The sequence below is a fragment of the Megascapheus bottae genome, chromosome X (assembly GCF_031878675.1).
Source record: "Megascapheus bottae isolate mThoBot1 chromosome X, mThoBot2.hap1, whole genome shotgun sequence".
Taxonomy (NCBI): Eukaryota; Metazoa; Chordata; class Mammalia; order Rodentia; family Geomyidae; genus Megascapheus; species Megascapheus bottae.
In genome coordinates, this window is record NC_143547.1 from 2,456,404 (window position 1) to 2,481,041 (window position 24,638).

The window sequence follows — 24,638 nt, forward strand, 5'->3', positions numbered from 1 at the left end:
TGTTAGTCTTTTAGTCTCCTATGGTTGTTCTAACAAAGTGCCACAAACTTGGTGGCTCAAAAAACAGGAAGTGGAGCCGGGTGTTGGTGACGCATGCCTATAATCCCAGCTATTCAAGAGGCTGAGATCTGAGGATCACAGTTCAAAGCCAGCAGGGGCACAAAAGTTGGGGAGACTCTTCTCTCCAATTAACCACCAGAAAACCAGAAGGAGTGCTGTGGTAGTGCACTTGCCTTGAGCTGAAGAGCTTAAGGACAGCATCCAGGCAAGAGTTCAAACTCCATGAATGACAAAAAACAAACAAGCAAACAAACAACAGAAAGGTTGGAAATCAAGGTGTGGTCAGCACAGTTGGGTCCTTATGGGACCACTTCCAGGCTCCCTCCTAACTTCCAGTGGTGGCTGGTACTCCTTGGTGTTTTTTGGTTTGCTACCACATCTGTCTAATCTCTGCCTCTGTCCTCATATCGCCATCTTTCCTATGTGTGTCTGTATCCAAATTTCTTTCTTATAAGGAGACTAGCAATTAGATGAAGGCCCATTTTAGCCAGTTTGACCCTATTTTAACCTGTTTACACCAGCAAAGTCCAAATAAATCCCATGTACAGGTATCGGGGGAAGTGTAAACCTACAACTTAACCTGTTTGATGAGGGCACTCTCCGTTTTTGATCCTCTATTCTGCCATTTCCACTCAATCCTGGTTCTAGTCCTAATACCACCAATTCACAATGCCAAGTGTAATAGTTACCTTCTAGTAAGTATCTCCTCCTTATTTTAACTAGTCTCTCCTGGTGCTTGATATCAGTCCCATTTACCATGATCGATTTCTCTTTTGGCCTATCAGATCCAGGAGTTAAAGATCACTTTCAGTGAATGTTATTTCTCTTAAACTTTGGAAAATAATGAATACATAATCTAGTGTGAGTTATGTTGGTCATTATACCAATGTAGTCAAAAATAAAACCTTTACTTTTTTTTAATAAGGGAAAGGGTCCATGAAATTACCTTCAGATCACTAATGTCGTGACTTCGCCCTGATGATAATCTCATTCTATTTTAGTTATATGCCAAAGAAAATCCATGAATTCTTACAATGAACATGACTACAATTATTGACCCATTATCGTATGTTTTAAATCATTTGGCCAGATTGTACCCCAAACTCAATAACGTATAGGACATATATGATAGGTTACCATCACATACCAGATGGATGGTTCTGAGCCCATAGCATTTAGCATTTGTTGTCACCGACAGAGATATTTTGGGAGTAACACAAGAATGATAGCATTAAAGGTTGGTAGTTTGGCCTAGTGGTAGAGTGCTGCCCTAACATGCATGAAGATTCCTTGGTACCACATACATAGAAAAAGCCGGAAGTGGTGCCATGGCTCAAGTGGTAGACCTCTAGCCTTGAGAAAGCCCAAGGACAGTGCTCAGGCCCTGAGTTCAAAGCCCAAGACTGGCAAAAAAATACCTTTGTGTGCTCAGATCATTTAGGAGTTCAGAATTCCAAACACAAAATTGATTTCTATGTAATCTAGAATTAGGGGGAAAAAACCATCAGCCCATTGTCTTGGAGGCCTGAAGGTGATATTCTGTTTGTTTTCTTTTTTCCTTAGTGTCATCTCTTCTTTACATGGTGGAGGAATCCCTGAGGTACATTATGCTGGCCATTTTGTAACAGAAGCATACCACAGGTCTCCTTAGAAGCTCCACCTTCACAGACAGATTTCCTGCTTGGTGGCTCTGACCCATGCAATGAACGGCATGGGTCTGTTTGTTGGTTAGGGTGCCCCTAATGCAAACTGGAAATCCTTACTATTGAGTAGGGACAGGATTAGGGGAGATTAATGAAGCATTTGTTTAGGTGCAAAACTGAAGGAAAGGAGAAGCAAGGTCATTGATGAAGATAAATGATTGTGTTTTTCTAGAGATAGTGGTTTTGAACTCAGTGATTCATGCTTATTAAGCAGGTGCTCTTCCAAGCCACTCCTACAGCCTAATATAAATACTTTTAATTCTGTAATGAAAGAATAGATTTGGCTGTACATCTGTAATTTGGTGTATATCTGTAATCCCAACATAGGGAGGCTGAAACAACAAGAGGATGGCAACTTCGAGACCAGCCTAGGTTACAGAGTGAGTTCTAGGCCAGTCTGAGTTATATAGTGGGACCCTATTTCAAACAACAACAATAACACAGAAACAGGAAACCAAATCAGGAAAGTACAACCTATAAGTAGGTATTTCAATAAATATAATTCTATGGAACCACAGCCAGGCTGTGGGAAAGGCAAACAACTCAGTGTCTTGCATATGGTATGTCTGTCCAATCTTTGTTTTAAATACAGATCAAATGTGTTGAAAACCAGACATATGCTTTTTAGTTCCTAGAGTCCTCAACATAGGGGTTTTACCTTGTCTTGTGCTCAAGACTCCTGACTTTTTCCTTTCAATATAGTAAGTTTTAGGAAAGTGGCAGGATGGGGGATGGAGGGGCTAATTTCTCATATAAAGTCTCAGATGACCTACTGTCCAGATGCAGTTGGTATGCTATGTACATACATGTCTACACACACACACACACACACAAACACACACACACACACACACACATACACACACACACAAATGAGTATCTGCCACCTCAAGCTGTTGCACATTTCCAGAGTTCTGTAGCAAACTCTAGTTGGCTATACTGAGTTTAACAGATGCCACTTTTCTGATTATGCTGTTTTGTCTCTTTATGCTTTCTTTGACATTGTGGGATTTTATTTCTTTACTATTGGTTTAATGGAACTATTCAACTGCTGTATGCAATTCACAAGAATCTCTCTGTCCCTTTCTCCTTCCCTCTGTCCTTCTCCCTCTTCTTCCCTCTCTCCCTCTCCATCTTTCTCTGTCTGCCTCCAACTGTCTATTTTATTTGCATAATTGTACATTGTCTTTATTTGCATTTATTTTACTCTTATTTGTGTGGAACATAGCTGCCATTTCAATTTTGCCAGGCTAGATTTTAACAAACTAATAATAATTTAACATGACATAATAAATTTGTGTTTCAGAAGGATAGTGCTTACCCACACTGGCCCTTGGTTCCATCCTCAGCAGAGAGAGAGAGAGAGAGAGAGAGAGAGAGAGAGAGAGAGAGAGAGAGAGAGAGAGAGAGAGAGAGAGAGAGAGAGAGAGAGAGAGAGAGGCAATAGTCAATGGCAATGGCAGAGATTGAATTCTCCTCGGTGCCCTAGTCATGTAGAATCTGATTCCATTTGATATCTTTGTGAACTTATAACTTTTGGTGGTCTTGGCATGGATGTGAAGTTCCTAGAGGAAGAACATGGCTGTGGAAACACAGCTCTTGCTATGTCTCTGGGCTCTCTTCTCTCTTCGTGGTCCAGACATAGTGTGAGCTGGGTGCACTCTCTCAATGTTGTGATATGGCACTCTCAAAACCTTCAGCTGAGAACCCTGAGAAATGAGCATGTGCATCCACTCGATCTGTGAGGTTATGCATGATGAATGCTTTGTGATTCCTCCTCAACTTCTTCTCCAGCATCTACTCCACATTCTTCACTGTTCCTGTGCATATGTTTTCCAAATTCAAGTTATTTGGAATTTGTCAATTCACATTCTTACATAAGAACTTGATGTGGAGGTGGTCATTAGGAGCCTAAAGCTTTTCATTCAGAAATACCCTTGTGAATATTCTTTTCATTTTCATGACCTGTATACTTCATTCTAAATTACTTACAACTCTCTTGGAGGCCATTTTTATTCTGAAACAACAGGACTCTGCTAGTCTCTAGTAACCTCTACAGGTATTGCTCCTTAGTTGCTCTACTTTGGATGACGTAGCTGTACAAGATGTTAGATGTGAAGACTTTAATTTGAATCTACACAAGATGGGCCCAGCCTGTGGACTCCCTGAAGTATCCACATAAAGATGTCTCTTCTATCCATAATGCATTACGTAAAGCCTGGAAATCTGACCATACCTCTATTTCTGGCTTTTGTCTGGATACGTGGAGATTAAGAATCCCACAGACCTTTCTGACTGTGCTGGCTTGTAATTGCACTCATCAGATCTCATGCTCTTGAGTAGCTAGGATTGCAGATATGAGTCACTAGTGCCCAGTTATTGATTTTTGTCTTAAATCTCATAGCCCCATATATTTCTCACAATATGCATATGAGATGCTGACTGGGCCATATCCATGGAATGTGTTGACATGGAGATCCTGAGTCTCTTATCCTCATCTTCATTCATTCCCTCCTACTTACCACCCTAATCCCTGAAGCCCAGTTTATTTCTCTGAACACTACATCTGCAAGCCTTCTGTGAGGCATCCAGCCAACTTTGAGATCTTGAATGGTCTAAAGTCTCAGCATAGGAAACACAGAAATATCCTCGGGGCTTTTGCATAGGCTGCTCCCTTCATCTGGAACATTGCTTGGACCCCATTATTATTACTTTGTATGCCTTGCCAATTGTATTGCAGCTCAGATTTTACTTCTCTAGTCCATACGTATAGGTCAAATCTCAGTGGATTGAAAATAAAGTTGTAAGGTAATTAAATAGACTCCCAGGCTACCCACCAGCTAATATAGACATGGAAGAATTGACAAGTGACTTTCAAATGTAGAAGGTAGCTGGGCATTCATTGGTTAGCTACTCAGGAGGCTGAGATCTGAAAACTGAGCCTCAAAACCCATGGCTACCTCTGAAAAACTGCATATTTTCAACACCAAGTCACTTAGACATGTATTTTCTGAGTGTACTAGTTTCTGATTGCTGTATAATAAACAATCCCCAAACTTAAAAGCTTCAAATAAGACCGATTTATAACTTAACGTTCCACAAGTTAGGATCTAACAGGCTCTACCCCATGTATCATAAGGCTGAAATCAAGTTATTGGCCAAATTGAGTTGTCATTAAGCTGTGAGGCCTTGGATAAATATTTATTTCTCATTTCCCTCAGATTGATGGTTAATATCATTTCTTTTTTGGGGGGGCCAGTTCTAGGTCTTGAACTCAGGGCCTAGGCACTATTCTTGAGCTTCCTTTTGCTTGCTAACACTTTTTCCTTTTTTAGTACCCTGAAGATAAGCAGAACATTTTTTTTTAAAAGTAAAATTGTTCTGAATTGAATTAGATTTAATTTATTTAAGTGTTAAGAGAATTCACACTTGAAAATCCATTCAAGTATGGGGAAGCCTTGTTAACACAATGGAAAGCCCAGCAAATACTGCTACTCTAATACTGTGTTTTGCACTTTTGATTTTCCTCAGGACAACATGTCCTTTCTGTCATCAATCCTGACTTGCCTCGCCCTGCTTATTTCTGGTTCCTGTGACTTCTTCAATGAAACAAATCCCTCTAGAAGCTATCCTTGTGATGAGAAAAGGCAAAATGTCTCTGTGATTGCAGAATGCAACAATCGTCACCTACAAGAAGTCCCCCAAACAATAGGCAAATATGTGACTGAACTAGACCTATCTGAGAATTTTATCACACACATAACCAATGAGTCATTTCAAGGGCTACAAAATCTCACTAAAATTAATCTAAACCACAATGCCAATCAGAATGAAAATCCCTGGATGAATAAAAATGGCATGACTATAACAGATGGCGCCTTCCGTAACCTAAGAAACTTGAGAGAGTTACTGCTTGAAGACAACCAGTTGGACAAAATCCCTGCTGACTTGCCTGAGTCTTTGAGAGACCTTAGTCTCATTCAAAATAATATAATTTCCATAACAAAAAATAACACTCTGAGTCTTAAGCACTTGGAAAGTCTCTATTTGGGCTGGAACTGCTATTTCGTTTGTAATGAAACTTTTAATGTGGAAAATGGGACGTTTGAAGGCCTTACAAATTTGAAGGTGCTGTCACTATCTTTCAACACTCTTATTCATGTGCCACCCAAACTACCCAGCTCCCTAACAAAACTCTTTTTGAGTAATACCAAGATCAAAACCATCCATCAAGATGACTTCATAGGGCTGAGAAATCTAAAATTACTAGATTTAAGTGGGAACTGTCCAAGGTGTTTCAATGCACCATTTCCTTGCACACCTTGTGAAGGAAATGCTTCCATTCAGATACATCCTTACGCTTTTCGAAATCTGAACCAACTTCGTTACCTAAACCTCTCAAGCACGTCACTTCGTGAAGTCCCATCCAGTTGGTTTGATAACATGATTCATCTGAAAGAGCTGCATCTTGAATTCAACTTTTTAGTGCAGGAAATCGCTTCTGGGGCATTTTTAACAAAACTGCCTTCCTTAGAAATACTTGATTTATCTTTTAACTATGTGCAAACAAAATATGTAAAAAACATTAATATTTCCCCAAATTTCTCTTCACTTCGTTCTCTCAAAGCATTACATTTAAGAGGTTATGTGTTCCAAGAATTGAAACAAGAGCATTTCAAGCCCCTTATGGATCTCCAATACTTACAGACCATCAACTTGGGCATCAACTTTATTAAGCAAATCGATTTTAGCCTTTTCAAACATTTCCCTAGCCTGAAAATTATTAATTTGTCAGAAAACAGAATATCACCTTTGGCATATGATGTCCAGCAGAATGACACAACACGTTCTTCACTGCAAAGTCATAGCCTCAAACCACGCTCAACTGCGACCAAGTTTGATCCACATTCGAATTTTTATCACCAAACTACTCCTTTAATAAAGCCACAATGCTCCACCTATGGAAAAGCCTTAGATTTAAGTTTAAATAGTATTTTCTTTATTGGGAACAAGCAATTTGAAGGATTTGAGGACATTGCCTGTCTCAATCTGTCTTCCAATGGCAATGCTCAAGTTTTACATGGAACTGAGTTTTTAGCTGTGCCTAAGGTCAGATACTTGGATTTGACCAACAATAGGCTAGACTTTGATGATAACAAAGCTCTCAATGAACTACCAAACTTAGAAGTTCTAGATCTCAGCCACAATGCCCACTATTTCAGCATAGCAGGGGTCACACATCGTTTAGGATTTATACAAAAATTGACCCATCTGAAGGTTTTAAACTTGAGCTACAACAGCATTTATACTTTAACAGAGGAGAATGAATTGAAAAGTGTGTCTCTGAAAGAATTGGTTTTCAGTGGAAACCGCCTTGACCTTTTGTGGAATGAGAAAGATACACGCTACTGGCCCATTTTTAAATGTCTCAAGAATCTTACTCATCTTGATTTAGCTTCCAATAATCTTCAGCGGATTCCCAAGGAGGCCTTCCTTAATTTGCCCCAGAACCTTGAGGAACTACACATAAACAACAATAGGTTAAATTTCTTTGAGTGGTCATTACTCCAGCATTTTCCACATCTCCGCTTGCTTGACTTAAGTAGAAATGAGCTAGCTTCAGTAGCTCATAGTTTATCTACATTTACTCCTTCTCTTCAGACATTGCTACTGAGACAGAACAGAATTTCCCACCTGCCTGCTGGCTTCTTCGCTGAAGCCAGCTCTTTGATGCACTTGGACTTAAGTTCCAACCGGATAAAGATGATCAACGAATCCACGCTACAAACTAAGACCATTACCAACTTAGCTATTTTAGAGTTGGGTAGGAACCCTTTCGACTGTACCTGTGACATTGGAGATTTTCGAAAATGGATGGATGAAAATCTGAATGTCACCATACCTAGGTTGGTAGATATCATTTGTGCCAATCCTGGGGATCAAACAGGGAAGAGTATCATAAGTCTAGAACTCACAACGTGTATTTCCGATACCATTGCAGCCATCTTGTTTTTCTTCACCTTCTTTATCACCATCATGGTGATGGTGGCTGCTCTGGCTCACCATTTGTTTTACTGGGATGTTTGGTTCATCTATCACATGTGTTTAGCTAAGATCAGAGGCTACATGTCTGTTTCCACATCCCAAACCTTCTATGATGCTTTTATTTCTTATGACACCCAAGATGCTTCTGTTACAGACTGGGTAATTAACGAGCTGCGCTATCGACTTGAAGAGGGCGAAGAGAAAAACGTTCTCCTTTGTTTAGAGGAGAGGGATTGGGATCCAGGATTAGCCATCATCGAGAATCTGGTGCAGAGTATCAACCAGAGTAAGAAAACAATCTTTGTTTTAACCAAAAAATATGCAAAAAGTTGGAACTTTAAAACAGCTTTCTACTTGGCCTTGCAGCGGTTAATGGATGAGAACCTGGATGTGATCATATTTATTCTGCTCGAGCCTGTGTTACAGCATTCTCAGTACCTGAGACTGCGGCGACGCATCTGTAAGAGCTCCATCCTCCAGTGGCCAGACAACCCCAAGGCAGAAGGCTTATTTTGGCAAAGCCTAAAAAACGTGGTCTTGACTGAAAATGATTCACGGTATAACAATTTGTATGTGGAGTCCCTTAGGTAATAATAATCAATGGGTAGGCAGGATTCAAGACTGTAATGAGAAAGGCAAAGCAGTTGCCCCTTCTCGGTGGTCTATTGCTATGTAAATGTAACAAATTACTCCTCTACTTAGTGACTTCAAATGGTGCCCAGTTGTGATCTCTCATCGCTGAGGGTGAAGGTGCCAGGCACACTCTAACTTGGTCCTCTACTCTAAGGTCTCTCAGAGGCTACCATTTAGGGGGCGGGGTCCATTTCCAATTAGGCATTTCTGGGGTTTGGATCCACTTCTGGGCTATATCTAAACCATTGTCTTCAGAATTCAGTTGCTCCTGGGTTAAGCTACTGGCCACAGACTGTTTTCAGTTCCTTGCTATGAGGATCTCTCTTTAAAGATAGCTTCCTCATCACATTCAGCAAGAGAAGTCAAGAAGTCACTAACAAAACTAAGTCACAGTCATGAAGGGTTGGGTTTTTGTGTAGTTTAGCTTTGTTTTGTTATTGGTATCCTGGTTAGGTAAATGATATTCCAGAGTTTGGACTTCATTCTACTTGTTGGAAGTCAACCATAGATTCCTACCAGATCCAGAATGAGTCCAGGGAAAACAGAATACAAAAGCAATGAAACTGTGATCACCTCAGCCCAGGAAAAACAGTCTATGGCTGAGTTACTTAGTTATCGTAGTTCTTTTCATTTCCTCTGTCCCAGGGACAACCTGACCACTTGGTTACAGGGAGATTATTGTGGGTTACCTTAGCAGTCAGCCTGCTTTTAACTATCTAAAAACTATTGCCACTGTAATTAATGGTTCTGACATTACGATGTTATTTAGATTTACCGTATATCTATGGCTATATGGTTATATTGTTTATGATAGAATTTGGTCTTTCTTTTATAATTACTTTTATAATTCTTGACTCTAATATTTTACCTTGAAGATTTAGATGTCATATAAGCACTGAACCGGGTAGGATTTTTATTTGCCTTTTATTTCTTAGCCATTCTTTTTTTCCCCATTCCTGGGACTTGAACTCAGATCCTGAGCAATGTCCTTGAGCTTTCTCAAGGCTAGCACTCTATCACTTAAGCCCCAGCACCAGTTCCAGCTTTTCTATGTATGTGGTACCAGGAACCCAGGGCTTCGTGCATGTTAGGCAGGCGCTCTACCACAAGGCCACACTCCAGGCCCCTTCTTAGTTGTTCTTTAAAAGTGTACACCTAGGGGCCAGGAGTTTGGCCTAGTGGTTAAAGTGCTTGCCTAGCATGTACGAAGACCCAGGTTCGATTTCTTGGTACCACATACATAGAAAAAAGCTGGAAGTGGTGCTGAGGCTCAAGAGGTAGAGCTCTAACCTTGAGAAAGTCCAAGGACAGTGCTCAGGCGCTGAGCTCAAGCCCAGGACTGGCAAAAAAGTGTACATCTAAATTAAAAACTTCTAGAGTACTGTTGTGGCTGTATATTACAATTTATTCACCTTGTATGATGAGTATATGACAAATAAATGGTGAGGAAATAGAGCTGTAATGGAAGCGAAATTGTCATTTGCTCTGAGGTTTTCATTTTGAGATTTTTTTTAATGTTCAGTAGAAATCAAAAGGAGACATTTTCATAATAAGGTAAAATTTTTTGTGCCAGTCCTGGGACTTGAACTGAGAACCTGGGGCTATCTTTGAAATTTTTTGCTCAAGGCTACCAGTTTGCAAGACTTTGGTGATTAATTGGAGATAAAGAGTCTCATAGACTTTCTGGCCACAAGTGGCTTTGAACAATGATCCTTAGATCTCAGTCTCCCATGTTGCTGGGATTATAAGCACAAGCCACTGGCACCTGGCATATTAAGGTAATTTTTAAGAGAGAAATTAATGCAATTTCCTAAATAGAACAGCTCCTTATCCCCAATGCCCTCCACTAGTCTTGCAACTCCTCCATGTCAGTCCAAAGCATGCTGTAGACATTATAGTTAAGAATTTTGGAATACCTTATGAAATTTATCTTATAACAACTGGAAATTACATAGAAGAGAGCAAAATCCCTTTATAATGAAAAGAAGACAAATCTCCAAAGCACCATCTTTCCTTCGGTACATCCTCTTCCTTAATCTGTAAGATAAGTTCTTTATTATGGAACCTCAGCAAAATAGCGTTTCCTGGCTTACCTCAATATGTATCAACTAAAAATCAGCACAAGTTTGTCAAGGACAATTGAATTTTGTAACACTGAACCATACTTCGGGCCCATGATGAGTTTATGAGAAGATATTTATGGTTCACGTCCATCATCAATAAACCCCATGTCCAATCTACCTGTATTTGCCTCTCTCTAGATCATGGTTCACTTGTTGTGGCTTCACTTCATTACTTTTTTTAATACGTAAATGGTGATCCCTCACCTCTCCTAAGAGTTACATTCCAGAGACCTCTAAGACAGGTGAAAGTCCACAAAGTAGCAATAAGTCAACTGTGATACTGCGAGGGACAACTATCAAACCATGCTACTCTGGTGATGGATGAGGATCACCGTACTTCACACTGATTTCTTGGCATCTATGCTAGTCCCTGCAACTCAGTTCCAGTAGCTAGAGTGATGCTTCTAAAAGGTATGGCTTCTTCTGAAGTGCATTAAATATCCTAGCCTCTGTAAAAGACCCCATAAGACACTCTCTAGCTGCCATCTTCCTGTTCTTATAGCCTCTGAGCTAAGTTATCCCACCCACTGGTCCCTTGTTCATGCTAGAAAAGGCAAACTAGCCAGGGTGCTGGTGGTTCACACTTGTAATCCTAGTACATTGTCCCTTTCCAAGTCCCCTTTCCTTTCCTAGACATCTTCTGGAATTAATGTTCTCTCTTTATCTCTCTTTCAACTCAGGAGGTTGAGATCTGAGAATCAGGGTTTGAAGCCATCTGGGCCAGGAAAGTCTGTGAGACTTAACCACTCAAAACCAAGAGGCACTGTTGTGGCTCAAGTGATAGAGTGCTAGCCTGAGCACAAAGAGCTCAGGAACAGTGGCCAGGCCCAGAGTTCAAGCCCTGTGGCTGACAAAACAAACAAACAAGACAGACAACAAACTTCTATTTCAGCACCAATGTGCTCCCCACCCTCAGAAGCTCTTCCTCTGGAATTCATGTCACTCACTCCAGATTATCCTATGTTCAAGTCAATGTAGAACCATTTCTATCAAACCTCCAAATCTCTCCTAAACATGAATGCTTTAGCATTTATGACATGTTTGTTTGGGTAGATTACAGAGAAGTAGAGTGTCAGTAACCAATGTACCTTTCATTCCATTGTAAGTTGAAGAGACCAAGGAAGTAGTCTTTTTGTCCATCACCCAGTCCTGTGACACAATAAAAGTTCTCAATAATACTTTTCAAGTGATTCACTGACTAATGGAATAAAATTTATGATAGACCCCACAGCAGTGCCCTGGAACTGTAAGGACTCGAGGTGACACTAGAGCATTTCTTCCCCCTGTATCCCTGCTTTTCCACTCCCAGAGAGAGATAAGGTACTTCTTGTCTCTTGAATGCTATCAAGTGCCAAACAATTTTGAATGTCATGGTATTGATTCCACAAGGTGAGGAGGCTAAGAAGAAATCATTTGCTTTCCTATCTGTATGTAAGGCTGTGGGTCAGATCAAGCATAGCATAGATAGAGGAAGACAAGAGAATATGTCACCAAATAGAAGAACTAGGTAAGTCTATTGAAACAATGTAGAGATTGTGTGACAGTCCAATTTAGGCTCCTGGGAAACTGGCTGCCAGCCTGTGATGGTTCTGAGGTTATAGGACCTTGGAAATCCAAAGCAGAATTTCCCTCCACATTTATTTCCTACCCCATAATAAGTTCTCCATGGAAAAATACTCCTTAGGTCAAAGAAGTTCAGGAACTATTTGGCCATGGCCTTGTTTCTCATGTGCAGTGGGATCTCCAAAAGGAAATCTGAAACTTATTGGCTATGGACTATTTTCCTTCCTTCATTTGTCCTCCCTTTTTTTCATCCATTGTGGGGCCTGATTGCTGTCCCTGAGCTCTTTCAGCTAAAGGCTACCACTCTACACCTTGAGCGACAGCACCATTTCTGGCTTTCTGGTGGTTAATTGGAGATATGAATCTCACGGACTTTACTACCTGTGCTGGCTTTCAACCGCAGTCTCAGATCTCAGCGTCCTGAGTAGCTAGGATTATAGGCATGAGCCACCAGCACCCAGCATTCCTTTCTTTCTCCTTCCTCTCTCCCTGTCTATCCCTCCCTCTTATTCTCCTTCTCTCCCTTTTCTCTCTTCCTCCCTCCCTCTTCTTTTCTTCCTTTCTCCCTTCTTTTGCAAAATGTCTTTGGAGACTATTATTCCCTGTCTTTTTCTTTCTGTCTTTCTAAGGCATCATCCCTTTCCGTTTCCCCTTTCCTTTCCTAGACATTTTCTGGAATTAAGGTTCTCTCTTTATCTCTCTTCCAAATTCATAATGTGAAGGCTTGGTTTATACAACCAGGTGAGCCACTAAAGTGTTCCCGGGATGTATGATGATATTCACTGTTCTCATATGGATTATTCTGTTTTCAAAATGGGGGGAACAATCCAGGCCACATATCTTGCAGTTTTCAGTTTTTCTAGGCAGCTGATTAGGTCCTGCTGTGGTTCTACTCAGTCTCTAGCGAACCATTAATGTTTCCTAAGACATAGATGAGAATGCAGATTATAATTGAGAAGCTGAGAATAATAAAACTGTAAAAAATGACAACTTCTTGTGTATTGGCCAAAGATGCTAATAGTTTCTAAAACTCCATTAGCCACATAAAAATTTCAGCACTTGAGATTAACTGAAAACAGACAGGATCATTCTACAGACTAGGCTAATGTTTGCTGTGTCTAAATTTGACTCTCTGGTGACTTATTAAAGATGCTAATCCATTGGGGATGAAGAAATTAGTCTCTGATCTTGAATTTCCAGCTTTGAATTGGTAAATCAGATCCAACCAAGATTCTAGAGATCACACGCACATATGTGTGTGTGTGTATGTGTGTGTGTGTGTGTGTGTCAACATGAAATGTGTACATGTGGGAATAACATACACATACAGTTAAAGAACTACCTATATACAAATAGAGATGGTCACTGCTATAAAATATAAAGATGATAATAGAATACAATTAAAAGTAAGATAATCAAATTAGGGAAGGGACGGGGGAAAACAAGATGATAAAACAACAAAGGATGAAGCAGTGCAGCAGCAATAGTCACAAGACAATATATTGGAAATGAACTCTACCTCTTAGGAGGGGGAGGAAGAGGGAAAGTGGGAGAAAAACATGGGAAGGGGTAACAATGTTCAAGAAGAAATATACCCACTACCTTATGAATGTAACTGTAACCCCTCTATACATCACCCAGACAATAAAATTTTTTAAAGTAAGAAAATTAATTTTTTAAAAAGACAAGAACACAGGGCAGTGATTTTGCTATTTCCTTTAAATGTCTTCTTTTTAACATGTGATTTATCATCTTGGAATCACAGAGAAACACCTTATCAAAACAAATCATAGAAAAGACTAAGATTATACTTTTAGAGAGCATTTCTATAATTGAAAAGATAAAATCCAAATGAGTTCTACAGAAGTTTTATTCTCTTAGTTAAGCACGTAGATTAAATGGTAGCAGACATATGTCTCATAGTTTGAAGTAGCTTGGGAGACAAAAAAGAGAAGAGATAAGGATACAAGAGAAGAGAATGGAAAGAAGTAAAGAGAGGGGAGACAAGGGGTTGAGAGGGGAGATGGAGCTGGGAAGGATGGGAACACGTGCACAGGCAAGAAAAGAAAGGCTGGCAGGAAGAGAGGAAGTTTCAGTTAGCAGACAGAGAATGTAGGACCAAAACTAAATGCCTTGCATAGCACTAAGACTCACAAATGCTTGTGAGCTCTCTAGAAAGTACTTGACTGCTATACAGCAGTTTAAGATTCAAAGAAGAGAACAAAAAAGAATGGTTGTGTGAAACATCCAAGGGGAAAAATAAAACCTTTAAATTTTATTGCAGCAAATATTGACCTTGTCTTTACAAAGTTGCTTATTCAAAAGTTTTCCATCATACTATATATACTACAGAGAGGGCCTCCTTTAATTATCTTGTATATGCATTTAGGGAAATATTAGATGTTTATGTTTATGTTAATCCAAAAATCTGTCTCCCTAAATATTGAATAGATGCCATACTTTCACTGGGCACATGGCTGGCCATGAATAACACGAGTGGAATATGCCAGGTTCTTGACCCTCGGAGCACAAACCTGCAGGGAAGATCCTAGATAGACTATAATGAAGAGTCACACCTGGCTAGCCTGATAAGAATGGGAAAAAGTCACACATCAGAAATGTATTGCATTGAGTCTATAACTGGCTATGAAAACATGAAAAATGAAAACTATACCTTCCAAAAATTAAAAAAAAGAAAAAATGTGTTGTGGACGGAACTCACACATCTTGGAGACTGAAGGGACCTATAGAGCAAGGCACAGAAAGAGTTCAAGTTAATGCCACAGGTTTCAGCAAGAAGAGAAAGAACTGTAGAAACATAAAACCAGTGGAACTGGTCTTTAGTCTTGACATGCTTACTTTGAGATGATGGTAAAATATTTGGGTGCATGGCTCTCTAACTTTTGCCCTATTGAAATTTGGGCAATTAATTTTGGGGGGTATTAGCAAGGGGTCTCTCCTAAGCATTTTAGGGAACTTAGTAGCATGTGGGCTCGGGTTTACTGCATGTGAGTAGTATACCCCCTCACCACTACAGTTTGTAGATATATAAGGAGAAATCATACTGAATTCTTAAGAGTCCACCTTTGGATCTTATGATTACAAGTTATAAAAAGTTGTACTCTTTTGGACTATGTGTGGCTTTCACAGTTCAGGTGGCACTTCTGTGTAATTCAGTCTTATGGCTACTTTTAAATATGCAATTGCTGCTGTTTTGGCTTTGCTTGGTTGGCTGCCATCTGAAATATTTAATAAGATGCCTTTCTGTCTACAGCATTGGTAGTAAAATATGGGACAACAAAATGAAGCGGGGTGTCCAGTTACCATACCAGCAGGGGCTTGTTAAACTCAGGGGTCAATACCACCAATAGCCAGTAGATGGCACCAAAAGTTTACTTAAAGCATTGATTTAGGCTCTGGCCTCACCAGGAGCTTAGGGTGTGGCATCTGCATTGTGTACTCTGAAATCCAATTCCTGACCTGCCTGTAGACTCAGATTCTCCTCTGGCCCAATACCCCAGCAGCCACAGGGCAAGCCAGCACTGGTAAAACACCAAATCCACTGTGAACATCAAGGGAACAAACTCTTGTAAAAGGTCCGTGTTTGAGAAACTAGCCCTACGTTGTCTGTCCAGCAATGTTCAGGTTAAATCAATTCAGACCTAAGCTGGTAAACTCAAATGAAAGATTTTTATTGGCTCTTGGTGATGTCACCACTGTAAGTGTGGTAAAACTGGTTCTCTAGGTGTGAGGATCCTTTATTCCCTGAAACACTTACCAGGAAACCCTGAGGCCTCTCTCCTCTGTGGAGTGAGGGCCTCCCTGGTAACTAAATATGTACAATACTTTTCTCAAACAGACTCTATAACAACAGAATGCTCACAAAACAGAGGAGGCAAAGAAGAAGTAATGTAAACACCCTATAGTAGTGGGTCTCAGCCAAGTGTGGCGGCTCATGCCTGTAATCCTAGCTACTCGGGAGGCTAAGATCTAAGAATCACAGTTCAAAGCTATCCCGGGCATGAAATTTGATAAGACTCATCTCCAGTTAACCACCAGAAAACCAGAAGTGACACAGTGACTCCAAGTGGTAGAATGCTAGCTTTGAGTGAAGGGACTCGGGGGCAGTGCCCAGACCCTGGGTTCAAGCTCCATGAGAATGGCCTAGGAGATTGACTTCAGTCAACAAATTCTCCTCCTCCAGCTCCAGGTTTTGAATAGTTGGCATGGTACATGCTGGGCAGCTGGAGCTGTGACAGTACCCCAGGTAACACCCATGCATGACCAACTGCCAAGAACCATTGTTGAAAGAGCAATTTTGGTTAATGTGTTTATGAAATCCTCACACCCTCTAATCATTTTCCATTGCCTGTTTCTTGGGCACATTTAAAATAAAATCCCAAACTGAGTATGAATAGGAATCTAATTAAAGAGGAATAAAGCAAAGTGAGGATTTCTTTGGGTCCCGTGAATTACCATCATTAACATCACACCCAAAGGTCAATATTACTGGCTTGACATTTACTTTTTTCCATTGCTGAAAGAAGCACTTGTGTTTGATTGCCTTCAAACACTTGCAGGCTGTCTAAGAGGAAGTCATGTGCCATTTGACTTTTGTGTGACCTGAGAAAATTGTTTACATCAAATTCTCTTAAACCTTGGCAAGTGATCGTAGAGAATACACGCTTTTCATAGACAGACTAGGCTTGGCAGTGGAACTAAAAGGCCAGAACTGGATCAGGAGTTTGGCCTAGAGTGCTTGCCTAGCATGCACAAAGACCCAGATTCGATTCCTCGCTACCACATACATAGAAAAAAGCCAGAAGTGGTACTGAGGGTCAAGTGGTAGAGCTCTAGCCTTGAGAAATCCCAAGAATACTGCTCATGCCCTGAGTTCAAGCCCTAGGATTCGCAAAAAAAAAAAAAAAGCTAGAACTGTGGCTTAAGTGGTAAAATTCTAGCTTTGAGCACAAGAGCTCAGGGACAGCAATGCCCTGAGTTTAAGCCCCAAGACTTGTGTATGAAAACCCAATGAAAGTCATTAATTTGTACCATTAACATTGTCTAAGAAAACAATGGGGGAGAGAGGCACAAGGGAAAGAACCAAAGCAAAATGCAACCAAAGAGGACTGGTCAGAGCAGAGCACTGCTATGGTACTAGCTTTGAAGACTGAGGAAGGCCCATGGCCAGAGAATCTGACTGCCTGGGGAAGATGGAAAGGCATGAAAGTTGATTATCCCCTAGAGCTTCCAAAAAGAGATATGCCCCATCCCTCAACACCTTAATAGCAGCCCAATGAGACTTCTGACCATCACGACTGTAAGATGATATATGTGTGCTATTTAGTCTCCTAAATTGGTCATGGTTAGTGAATCTACTAATAAGAAACTGATTTCATGGGACTGGCAATCAAGTCTCTTCATTATTCAGATCTTGGCTCATATTCCACCTTTTGGGGAAAGCCCTATTTTTTTCCCTTCCTCCGGACAATCCTAGCTTCTAGCATGTTACCATTCAGTTGGTTGCAATTGAGGGTTTTTTTTTTTGCACATCTGTCAGTCTTCTCCCTGATCCCTAAAGGGCAAGACGACTATTCTTGTCACTTTCACAGTATTTTCCACCAGCACAGCTCCTTCTTCCAAATCAGAGAAAAATAACTAGATTCCAAATATGTGAGTGTGTGAATCAATTAAGGACTGAATGCAAGCTGACATTAGCCACAGTACTGCATCTCATCACCAACAGGAATCAGGAACTGGTTGTCAATTGCTACACAAAGATTCAAAGCATCTCTTGGTAGTGTTGTGATTATCAATCCCCTGCTGCAGTGCAGCCTGAGACCTGCAGGAAAGATCAAGACTGTCTGTCTTCCCACTTGCTAGCAGATATGGCATTTCCCTAGAGACCAGCGTGCATCTATTAGTGTCTGTTGCACAGGGAGGAGGATTCTGGCTGAGACTGGAAGGAGACACGCATGATGTATGAGTTCTAGGAGCTTCATGCTCTGCTGTTGGCATCTTGGTCTCAGCAAAGCTCATGATTGGATTTGGGCCTTTAGGCCAGTTGCTTCTTTACTGTTGTCATTTATCAAATGTGGAAACTACTCGCCTGGTGCTCTGCTTGCTTCTGACACTTATGAAAAAGAAACAACAGAGCTGTGAGTAGGCTTTGAATGCTGCTCCATAATACCCTGAGAGCAGACAGGACCATGTGCTAAGAAGAGGCTGGGCTAAGTAAGTCTACATTCATTCTCATGGGAAATGAAAGTGAGTTGACATCAATGTTCCTGTCACATGACAGCTGTAGGATGCTAGTCAACTCACTGAGCCTGTTTCCTGCCTTATAAGATAAGGGGTGATAATAGCTCCTATTTACTGACCACTTCCAATGTGCCTGGCTTGAGATGGTTGATCTTTATTACTAGACAGCTTGTCAGTGTCAGAATCACAACCAGCTACGTAATATGTGAGCGGAGTTCCCGTGTTCAAAAATTATTAAGATGAGCGATAAGAGGGCTTGGCTAGCAGGCTCACAATACAGGATTTGAATCTGTATGCTACAAAAAAAGAAGAAGAAATTCAAGCAGGAAGTTGTAGAATGTAAACCCACAGTCCCTTCTTAGGCTGCAGATCAGGAAGCTAGCCCTGAACAGAATTCACACACAAATCCTGGAAGTTTGCTTCGGTCTTCTCATCTATGCTACAATTGCTGTCATGTAAGGTTGCTGTGAAATGCAAATTAAGACTAACTGCATCCGTGCTGACAGGACAGTGAATATGGATCTGGGAGGAGAGCATATAAGGAGAACAAGGAAGGAAGGAGAATTCCTTGTGGCTCAAGCTTTGGTTGCTTGGAGGAAACAAATATAAGTATACTGGTAGATCATACTAGCTGCAAATGGTGATAGTCTCTGAGGGCCAACCTGAAGCTCTTACACTTGATGCTGCTCGTTGGCAAGGACTTCTGGAAGATTCAGAAACAGAACAGGTCAGAGCAGTATCCCTGAGAAGTGTGGAGCAGACTTGGCTAGAACAAGGATATTCCTTAAGGAAGCTATGACAGCAGCCTTAGGCCCTCCTTACTATGGAGGGAAACCAGTAAAAAAAAAAAAGACACTTGAACAATGTAGGAGTAAGTAGAAAATGATGCTTGGACTGTAATGAAGAAGGTGGGAATGGGGGAAAGGAGAAAAACAGGACGGCTTCTGATTGGGCTTTTTGTTTGAGGTGATAACAGGGCTGTCTTGGCTTGTCTTCACATACAATATACCTTTGAGCACACAGCAATCTAAGTAGTAAACTTCAACAAGTAAAAATCATTTAGGAAATAAAAAAAGAAACCCATTTAATTTCCTAAAAAGAACAGCTGTTACTGGCCATAAACACAGCCATTTCTCAATTTTGTTTGCTACCCAAATATTCCCTTCCAAGTTTCAGGGGCATCATCAGTTTTCTGCTTATGTTCCTCCCGTATAATTATATCACATAATAATAGTAATGACAATGGTAAACTCGAGAGGAAACCAACAGTGCAATTAAGAGCAAACAAAACAAGAAAAGAAAAGAAAATGTCCACATTTCTCTAAGATTCTTCTCTCAAATGAAGTAGAAGATGGTAAAGTGCAATATCTGAAACCCTCCTGCCAGGATTCAATTACCCAGCTCTCCCTCACCAGCAGTGAAAGTTCGGATACCTTAGGTAGCCCGATGTCCATCCTAAATTGGTGCAACTTCATTGGCCTTCATCTCAGTCACCGAATTACAAATTTTGAGGATTAAATGACACGTGCTTGGATTAGACTAGCTTCCAGCGTGCCGTAAGTGCATGTCAAGATCAGCCGTCGTTCTCTTCTCATGATCCTGAATGGCATTTAAGATAAGAAACAATAATGCAAACGTTTTTATATTACCATCATTACTGTATTTCTGTTCACAAAGCAGACATCAAATGCCATGGGGCTAGGCTTGACTGTTTTAGAAGCCTAGAAGGAAGGGGCCAATGGGCAATCCTGGCCATAAGCAGGGCCTGCAGCCAAATATGGGAAACCTAAATTGAATAGGGCCACAAGAAAATCCAAAGAAGAACCATGTCTCTAGCTGGTTCTGAACATGAGCCCTTGAGGTTAACAACCATGTCCCTACTTGTGATTCTTCAGGGTTCAAGTCCTGCTATACTGATCTAGTCCTTATTCATTTAATAAGCATCACTCATTCCAAGTGATGTTTCTAAGTATTTCAGGGACAAAAAAAATAAGACTTGACCTATTATTGAGAAGACCCAGCCTGATGTGTTGACAAGATAAGGTACGAGTCATGAAGATAACTGAGTCAGATATCACAAGAGAAGACTTCCTAAGACATGAGGTACAGGGACGGCATCCTGCCTCCGGGTGTCTCAGCTTCACACAGCCAATACATACAGCGCAAATCTCTGCAATGGAAGCCAGATGGAGAACCTTCTAGGTTATAGAAGCCAGTATCTACTTGAAGGGTACACATGTGGTTCTCATATGATTTTCTTTTTTTTCCTCTCACATGATTTTAGACACTCATAAAATATATGTGCTAAAATGAGTGCATTTTGGTTTAAGTGAATAAATCTCAATCTAAGTTCTAAAGGGAAAGGCACCATGTTAACATCCTCCATGGCTTACTGGGCTTTCTAGACTAGACTCTAACTACCACAGTGCCGAGGAAGTTAGGGAGACTGTACACTTTCCCAGAACCAGCTCCTGATTATGAGCCCCACGTCTGGGTGACCACAAGAACAGCACAGGTTCCCTTTGTTCCTTTGATATGTTAGTGACTCTTATTTGCTCTTGGAACTAGTTGTCCACAACCTTTGCTTTGTGAAGGCCCTATCTCCCTCAAAGCTGCTATCTTCTTTTCCTTCCTCCTTTCCTTCCTCCCCACCCAACCTTTGCCTTTTCTTTTCCTCCTTCTTAATCTTCTGTTTTCTTCTCTTCCTTTCTCTCTTTCCAGCTGGGCCAAGGTATAGAAATCCCTCAAAGGAGAACTTATAGTCCTGAGACTCGTGTGTGTGTGTGTGTGTGTGTGTGTGTGTGTGTGTGTGTGTGTGTGTGTGTGTGTGTGTATCTACGTAAGCTGGCAGGTGGAGTTGCCAAGAAATCTGCCAAAGGACTGAGTTTCCCTTTTTTGGCATAGGGTGATAGTCACTTATGACTTCAGAAAAAGAAAATGTGTTTTCAACACAAGTATGTTTCAAATATTATACTAGAAAATGATTAGTTATCTGAAATTGCATTTTCATTGAGAACCCTGCATTTTTATTAGTAGGATCTGTTCACCTCTCCCTCAGGGAGTGATGAGAGATGGTGGGAGAGATGAGAACACGCAGTATTCCTTGAAGCCCCCACTCTCAACAGTCTCAGAGAACTGAAGCCTGGTTTAAGCCTACACATTTTCCTTCTCCAGGATCATCAGCATCAAGGCCTAGGAACAGGAACAATACAGAGCAGAACCTTCTCTGCTGTGCTTCAGTGCCATGATTACCCAATAATTCATGTAAGAAACAGGTGGTTGGCAAACAGGAGAAAGAACAGAGACGAAAAGTAGGCTGCATTCTCTATCCACCTCCTACTCCTTGTCATCCTCCATGCTGCCCAGACTCTTAAGGCAGGCAGGCAGGAGCAGCCAGGGATCAGAGGCCCTGGGATCAGAGGCCAAGAGGGAGGGAGATACCCCTTCTGCCCTACAATCTCATCTATTGTTCTCAGTGCCGCCCCTGCTGTCTACCACTGACCTGAGCCCTTCTCTCACAGCACCCCCATTTCAGAGCCCTCATTGGCACTTTACTCATTAGGGAGCTGTAAGAGAACTCTATGGAAAGTTACTTTCACACAAACAGTCCTGGATACAACTGAATGCTGAAAGCCCAGGAAACCACAGCTCCTCCCCTGTGGGGCCACCAGGCCAGAGGCCACCTTCCTGAGCTGAGAACTTCTTTCCAACCTCACTGCATTGCAAATCACTTACCATGTGCCTCATTTCTTGACTTGTAGTTGGGGTGCTCGCCACCAAGTGACACCACCATGGGCTCTCTTGGGAGGTAAGAATGAGCTAGAAAAACTAAAAGAACTTAGCTGTTTTATAGCAGTTCAGCCTGGCCACAGGTGCTTCTACTTATAACAAAACAAAATTTTAAAAAACCCCACACTTGAGTATTCAGACACACACCCAAATCCACACAACGCTGTAAATATCAGAAGCAATTTTCTTACGAAGCAGTTTACCAAAATGTACTTTTGTGCTCACAGTTAACAAGAAAATATCAAAGGCGTGGCTGCTATAATGAGGGGGCCGGCAGTGTTCTGACTAAACTTGATAAGCTACAAGTGTAAGAATAAGTGTCTGTTGTACATATACTTGTTTTAGAATGGTTAAAAGACATAAAATTGACAACAACTATTCTCCTAACCCTGGTTTGTTGCTTTCGTTGCAAAGAAGCAGGAAGTCACTCTCTTCCAGCGAGCCCCTGGGCGGTGCATTTCACTTCCTTCCAAAGGTGTTTTCTTACTAAAGAGCCCAGGCTCACATTCTTGTTCTTTTAAGGGCCTTTGGAACGGCTGTTGTGTGTGTGTGTGAAAAACTTCTTGAGCAGAAAAAGAAATGATGCATTTTTAAATGTACAATGTAAATATATAGCCAATGAAGGTCAAAGGTTAATATTTAAAATCAGTAGAAAAGTAATGTGTCACTCCTGTCATCCTAGCATTACACATGAAACTGGGAGCTGGAGGATCACTGTTTGAGGCCAACTGGGGCATGAAAGTCCTCAAGACCTCATCTCCAATTAAATAGCAAAAGCTGAGTTTGAGGCCTGGCTCCAGTGGAAGAGCACCAGCTGTGAGCAAGCCCCAAAGCAGGCAAAGAAAAAAAGGAATCTTTGCTTGTAGGAGAAGTGTAAAATTTCTAAATGGATTCATTCTCTTTGCCCCAGAAGTAAGCTGTTGGTCTTTCTTTAAATTTCTTTCTGGAATTGACTCTGGGTATCGCGTCTATTTTCATTGCAGAAGGTGGAGGTGTCATATAGTATTGTGAGGCTTTCTTTCCTCTTAAGACATTTCGAGTTTTCTTCATGGCATTCTGACTAAGTGAGCCTCAGTCTTCTAAGAGCTACATAGTTTTCCATTATTTATCATGTATTTAATTAATCTTTGAATTAATATGCGCTTATCTTGGCTCTTGTCCTTATTAGGAATGCAATAGGGGAGAAGATAGTTGAAGATGAGTCTGTCTCTGGGTAAATGGTCAAGTCTGGCTGTTGAGAAGCAATACCAAAAAGAAATGCTATTTTATTTATTTTTTTGTGTTTTTTTGTGTTTTTTTTTTTTGCCAGTCCTGGGCTTGAGCTCAGGGCCTGAGCACTGTCCTTGGACTTTCTCAGGGCTAGAGCTCTACCACTTGAGCCTCAGCACCACTCCAGCTTTTTTCTATGTATGTGGTACCGAGGAATCGAACCCGGGCCTTTGTGCATGCTAGGCAAGCACTCTACCACTAGGCCAAACTCCCGGCCCCGAAATGCTATTTTAATGGCTAAGCCTGGCTCAGTGAGGAAGGGCTCAGAGGCCAAACTTTTGAAGCTTGATAGAAGTATTATAAATATAATATAATCTAAGCTCAGCTATTGGATCCCTTTGTTCAAAGAAACCTTAAGTTTTCCATCTTCAAAACAAGAATCCTTAAGACCAAGTTTATGAGGTTTGAGAGGATGCAATAAGGCATCACAATGGTTACTATACATGTTAATATGTTTTCCATCAAAGCACAATATTTGTTTACATGCTTATATTTTCTATGTATTTATAAACTTAATGCATTAATGTGGTATTTCAACTTACTCAATTGCTGAATACACACACACACACACACACACACACACACACACACACACACACTTCCAGTCCTGGGGCCTAGGTACTATCTGTAAGCTTCTTTCACTCAAGACTAGCACTGTACCACTTGAGCCACAGCTCCACTTCCGGTTGTTTGGGTAATTTATTGATGATAAGAGTCTACAGACTTTCCTGCCCAGGCTGGCTTCAAACTGTGATCATCAGATCTCAGCCTCCTGAGCAGCTAGGATTATAGATGTGAACCACTTGTGCCTGACACTGATTCTATTTTTATAACATGTACAAGCTTACCCTTCTCATTTGCCTCCCCACGATTGAAGTAGGGAAATGAAAATAAAATGGTGACGAATAAAATGACACTGTCACACTGAATGGTTGGTTTCACTAGCTGAGCAACCTTGGACATGTTACTTCTCTCAGTCCCAGTTCTCTTCTGTGTAGCAGTCTTCATTAGCAAAACACAATAAGGTCCAACAAGGTGGTCAGGGTAACGTAAAAGCATTTAAGGTGGTGCCCTGCTCTTGCAAGTGCTGGCATTCTCATAAGATCCTTGTTGTTTTCTTAGTTATAATACACACACACACACACACACACACACACACACACACACACACACTCACAGAGCTTAGCCTACT

General features: G+C 41.0%; 1 protein-coding gene across 1 annotated transcript; it reads left to right on the top strand.

Annotated features, from left to right (window-relative positions):
• The first annotated feature begins 5,300 nt into the window (after positions 1 to 5,300).
• On the top strand, positions 5,301 to 8,399 carry Tlr8 (toll like receptor 8). Its single transcript, XM_090326231.1, has one exon. The coding sequence runs from the start codon at positions 5,301 to 5,303 to the stop codon at positions 8,397 to 8,399; it is 3,099 nt and encodes a 1,032-aa protein (XP_090182357.1).
• Positions 8,400 to 24,638: the final 16,239 nt, after the last annotated feature.

Bases quoted from the DNA above. Each gene is read 5' to 3' on its own strand.
- Tlr8 (XM_090326231.1), top strand. From the start codon at position 5,301: ATGTCCTTTCTGTCATCAATCCTGACTTGCCTCGCCCTGCTTATTTCT.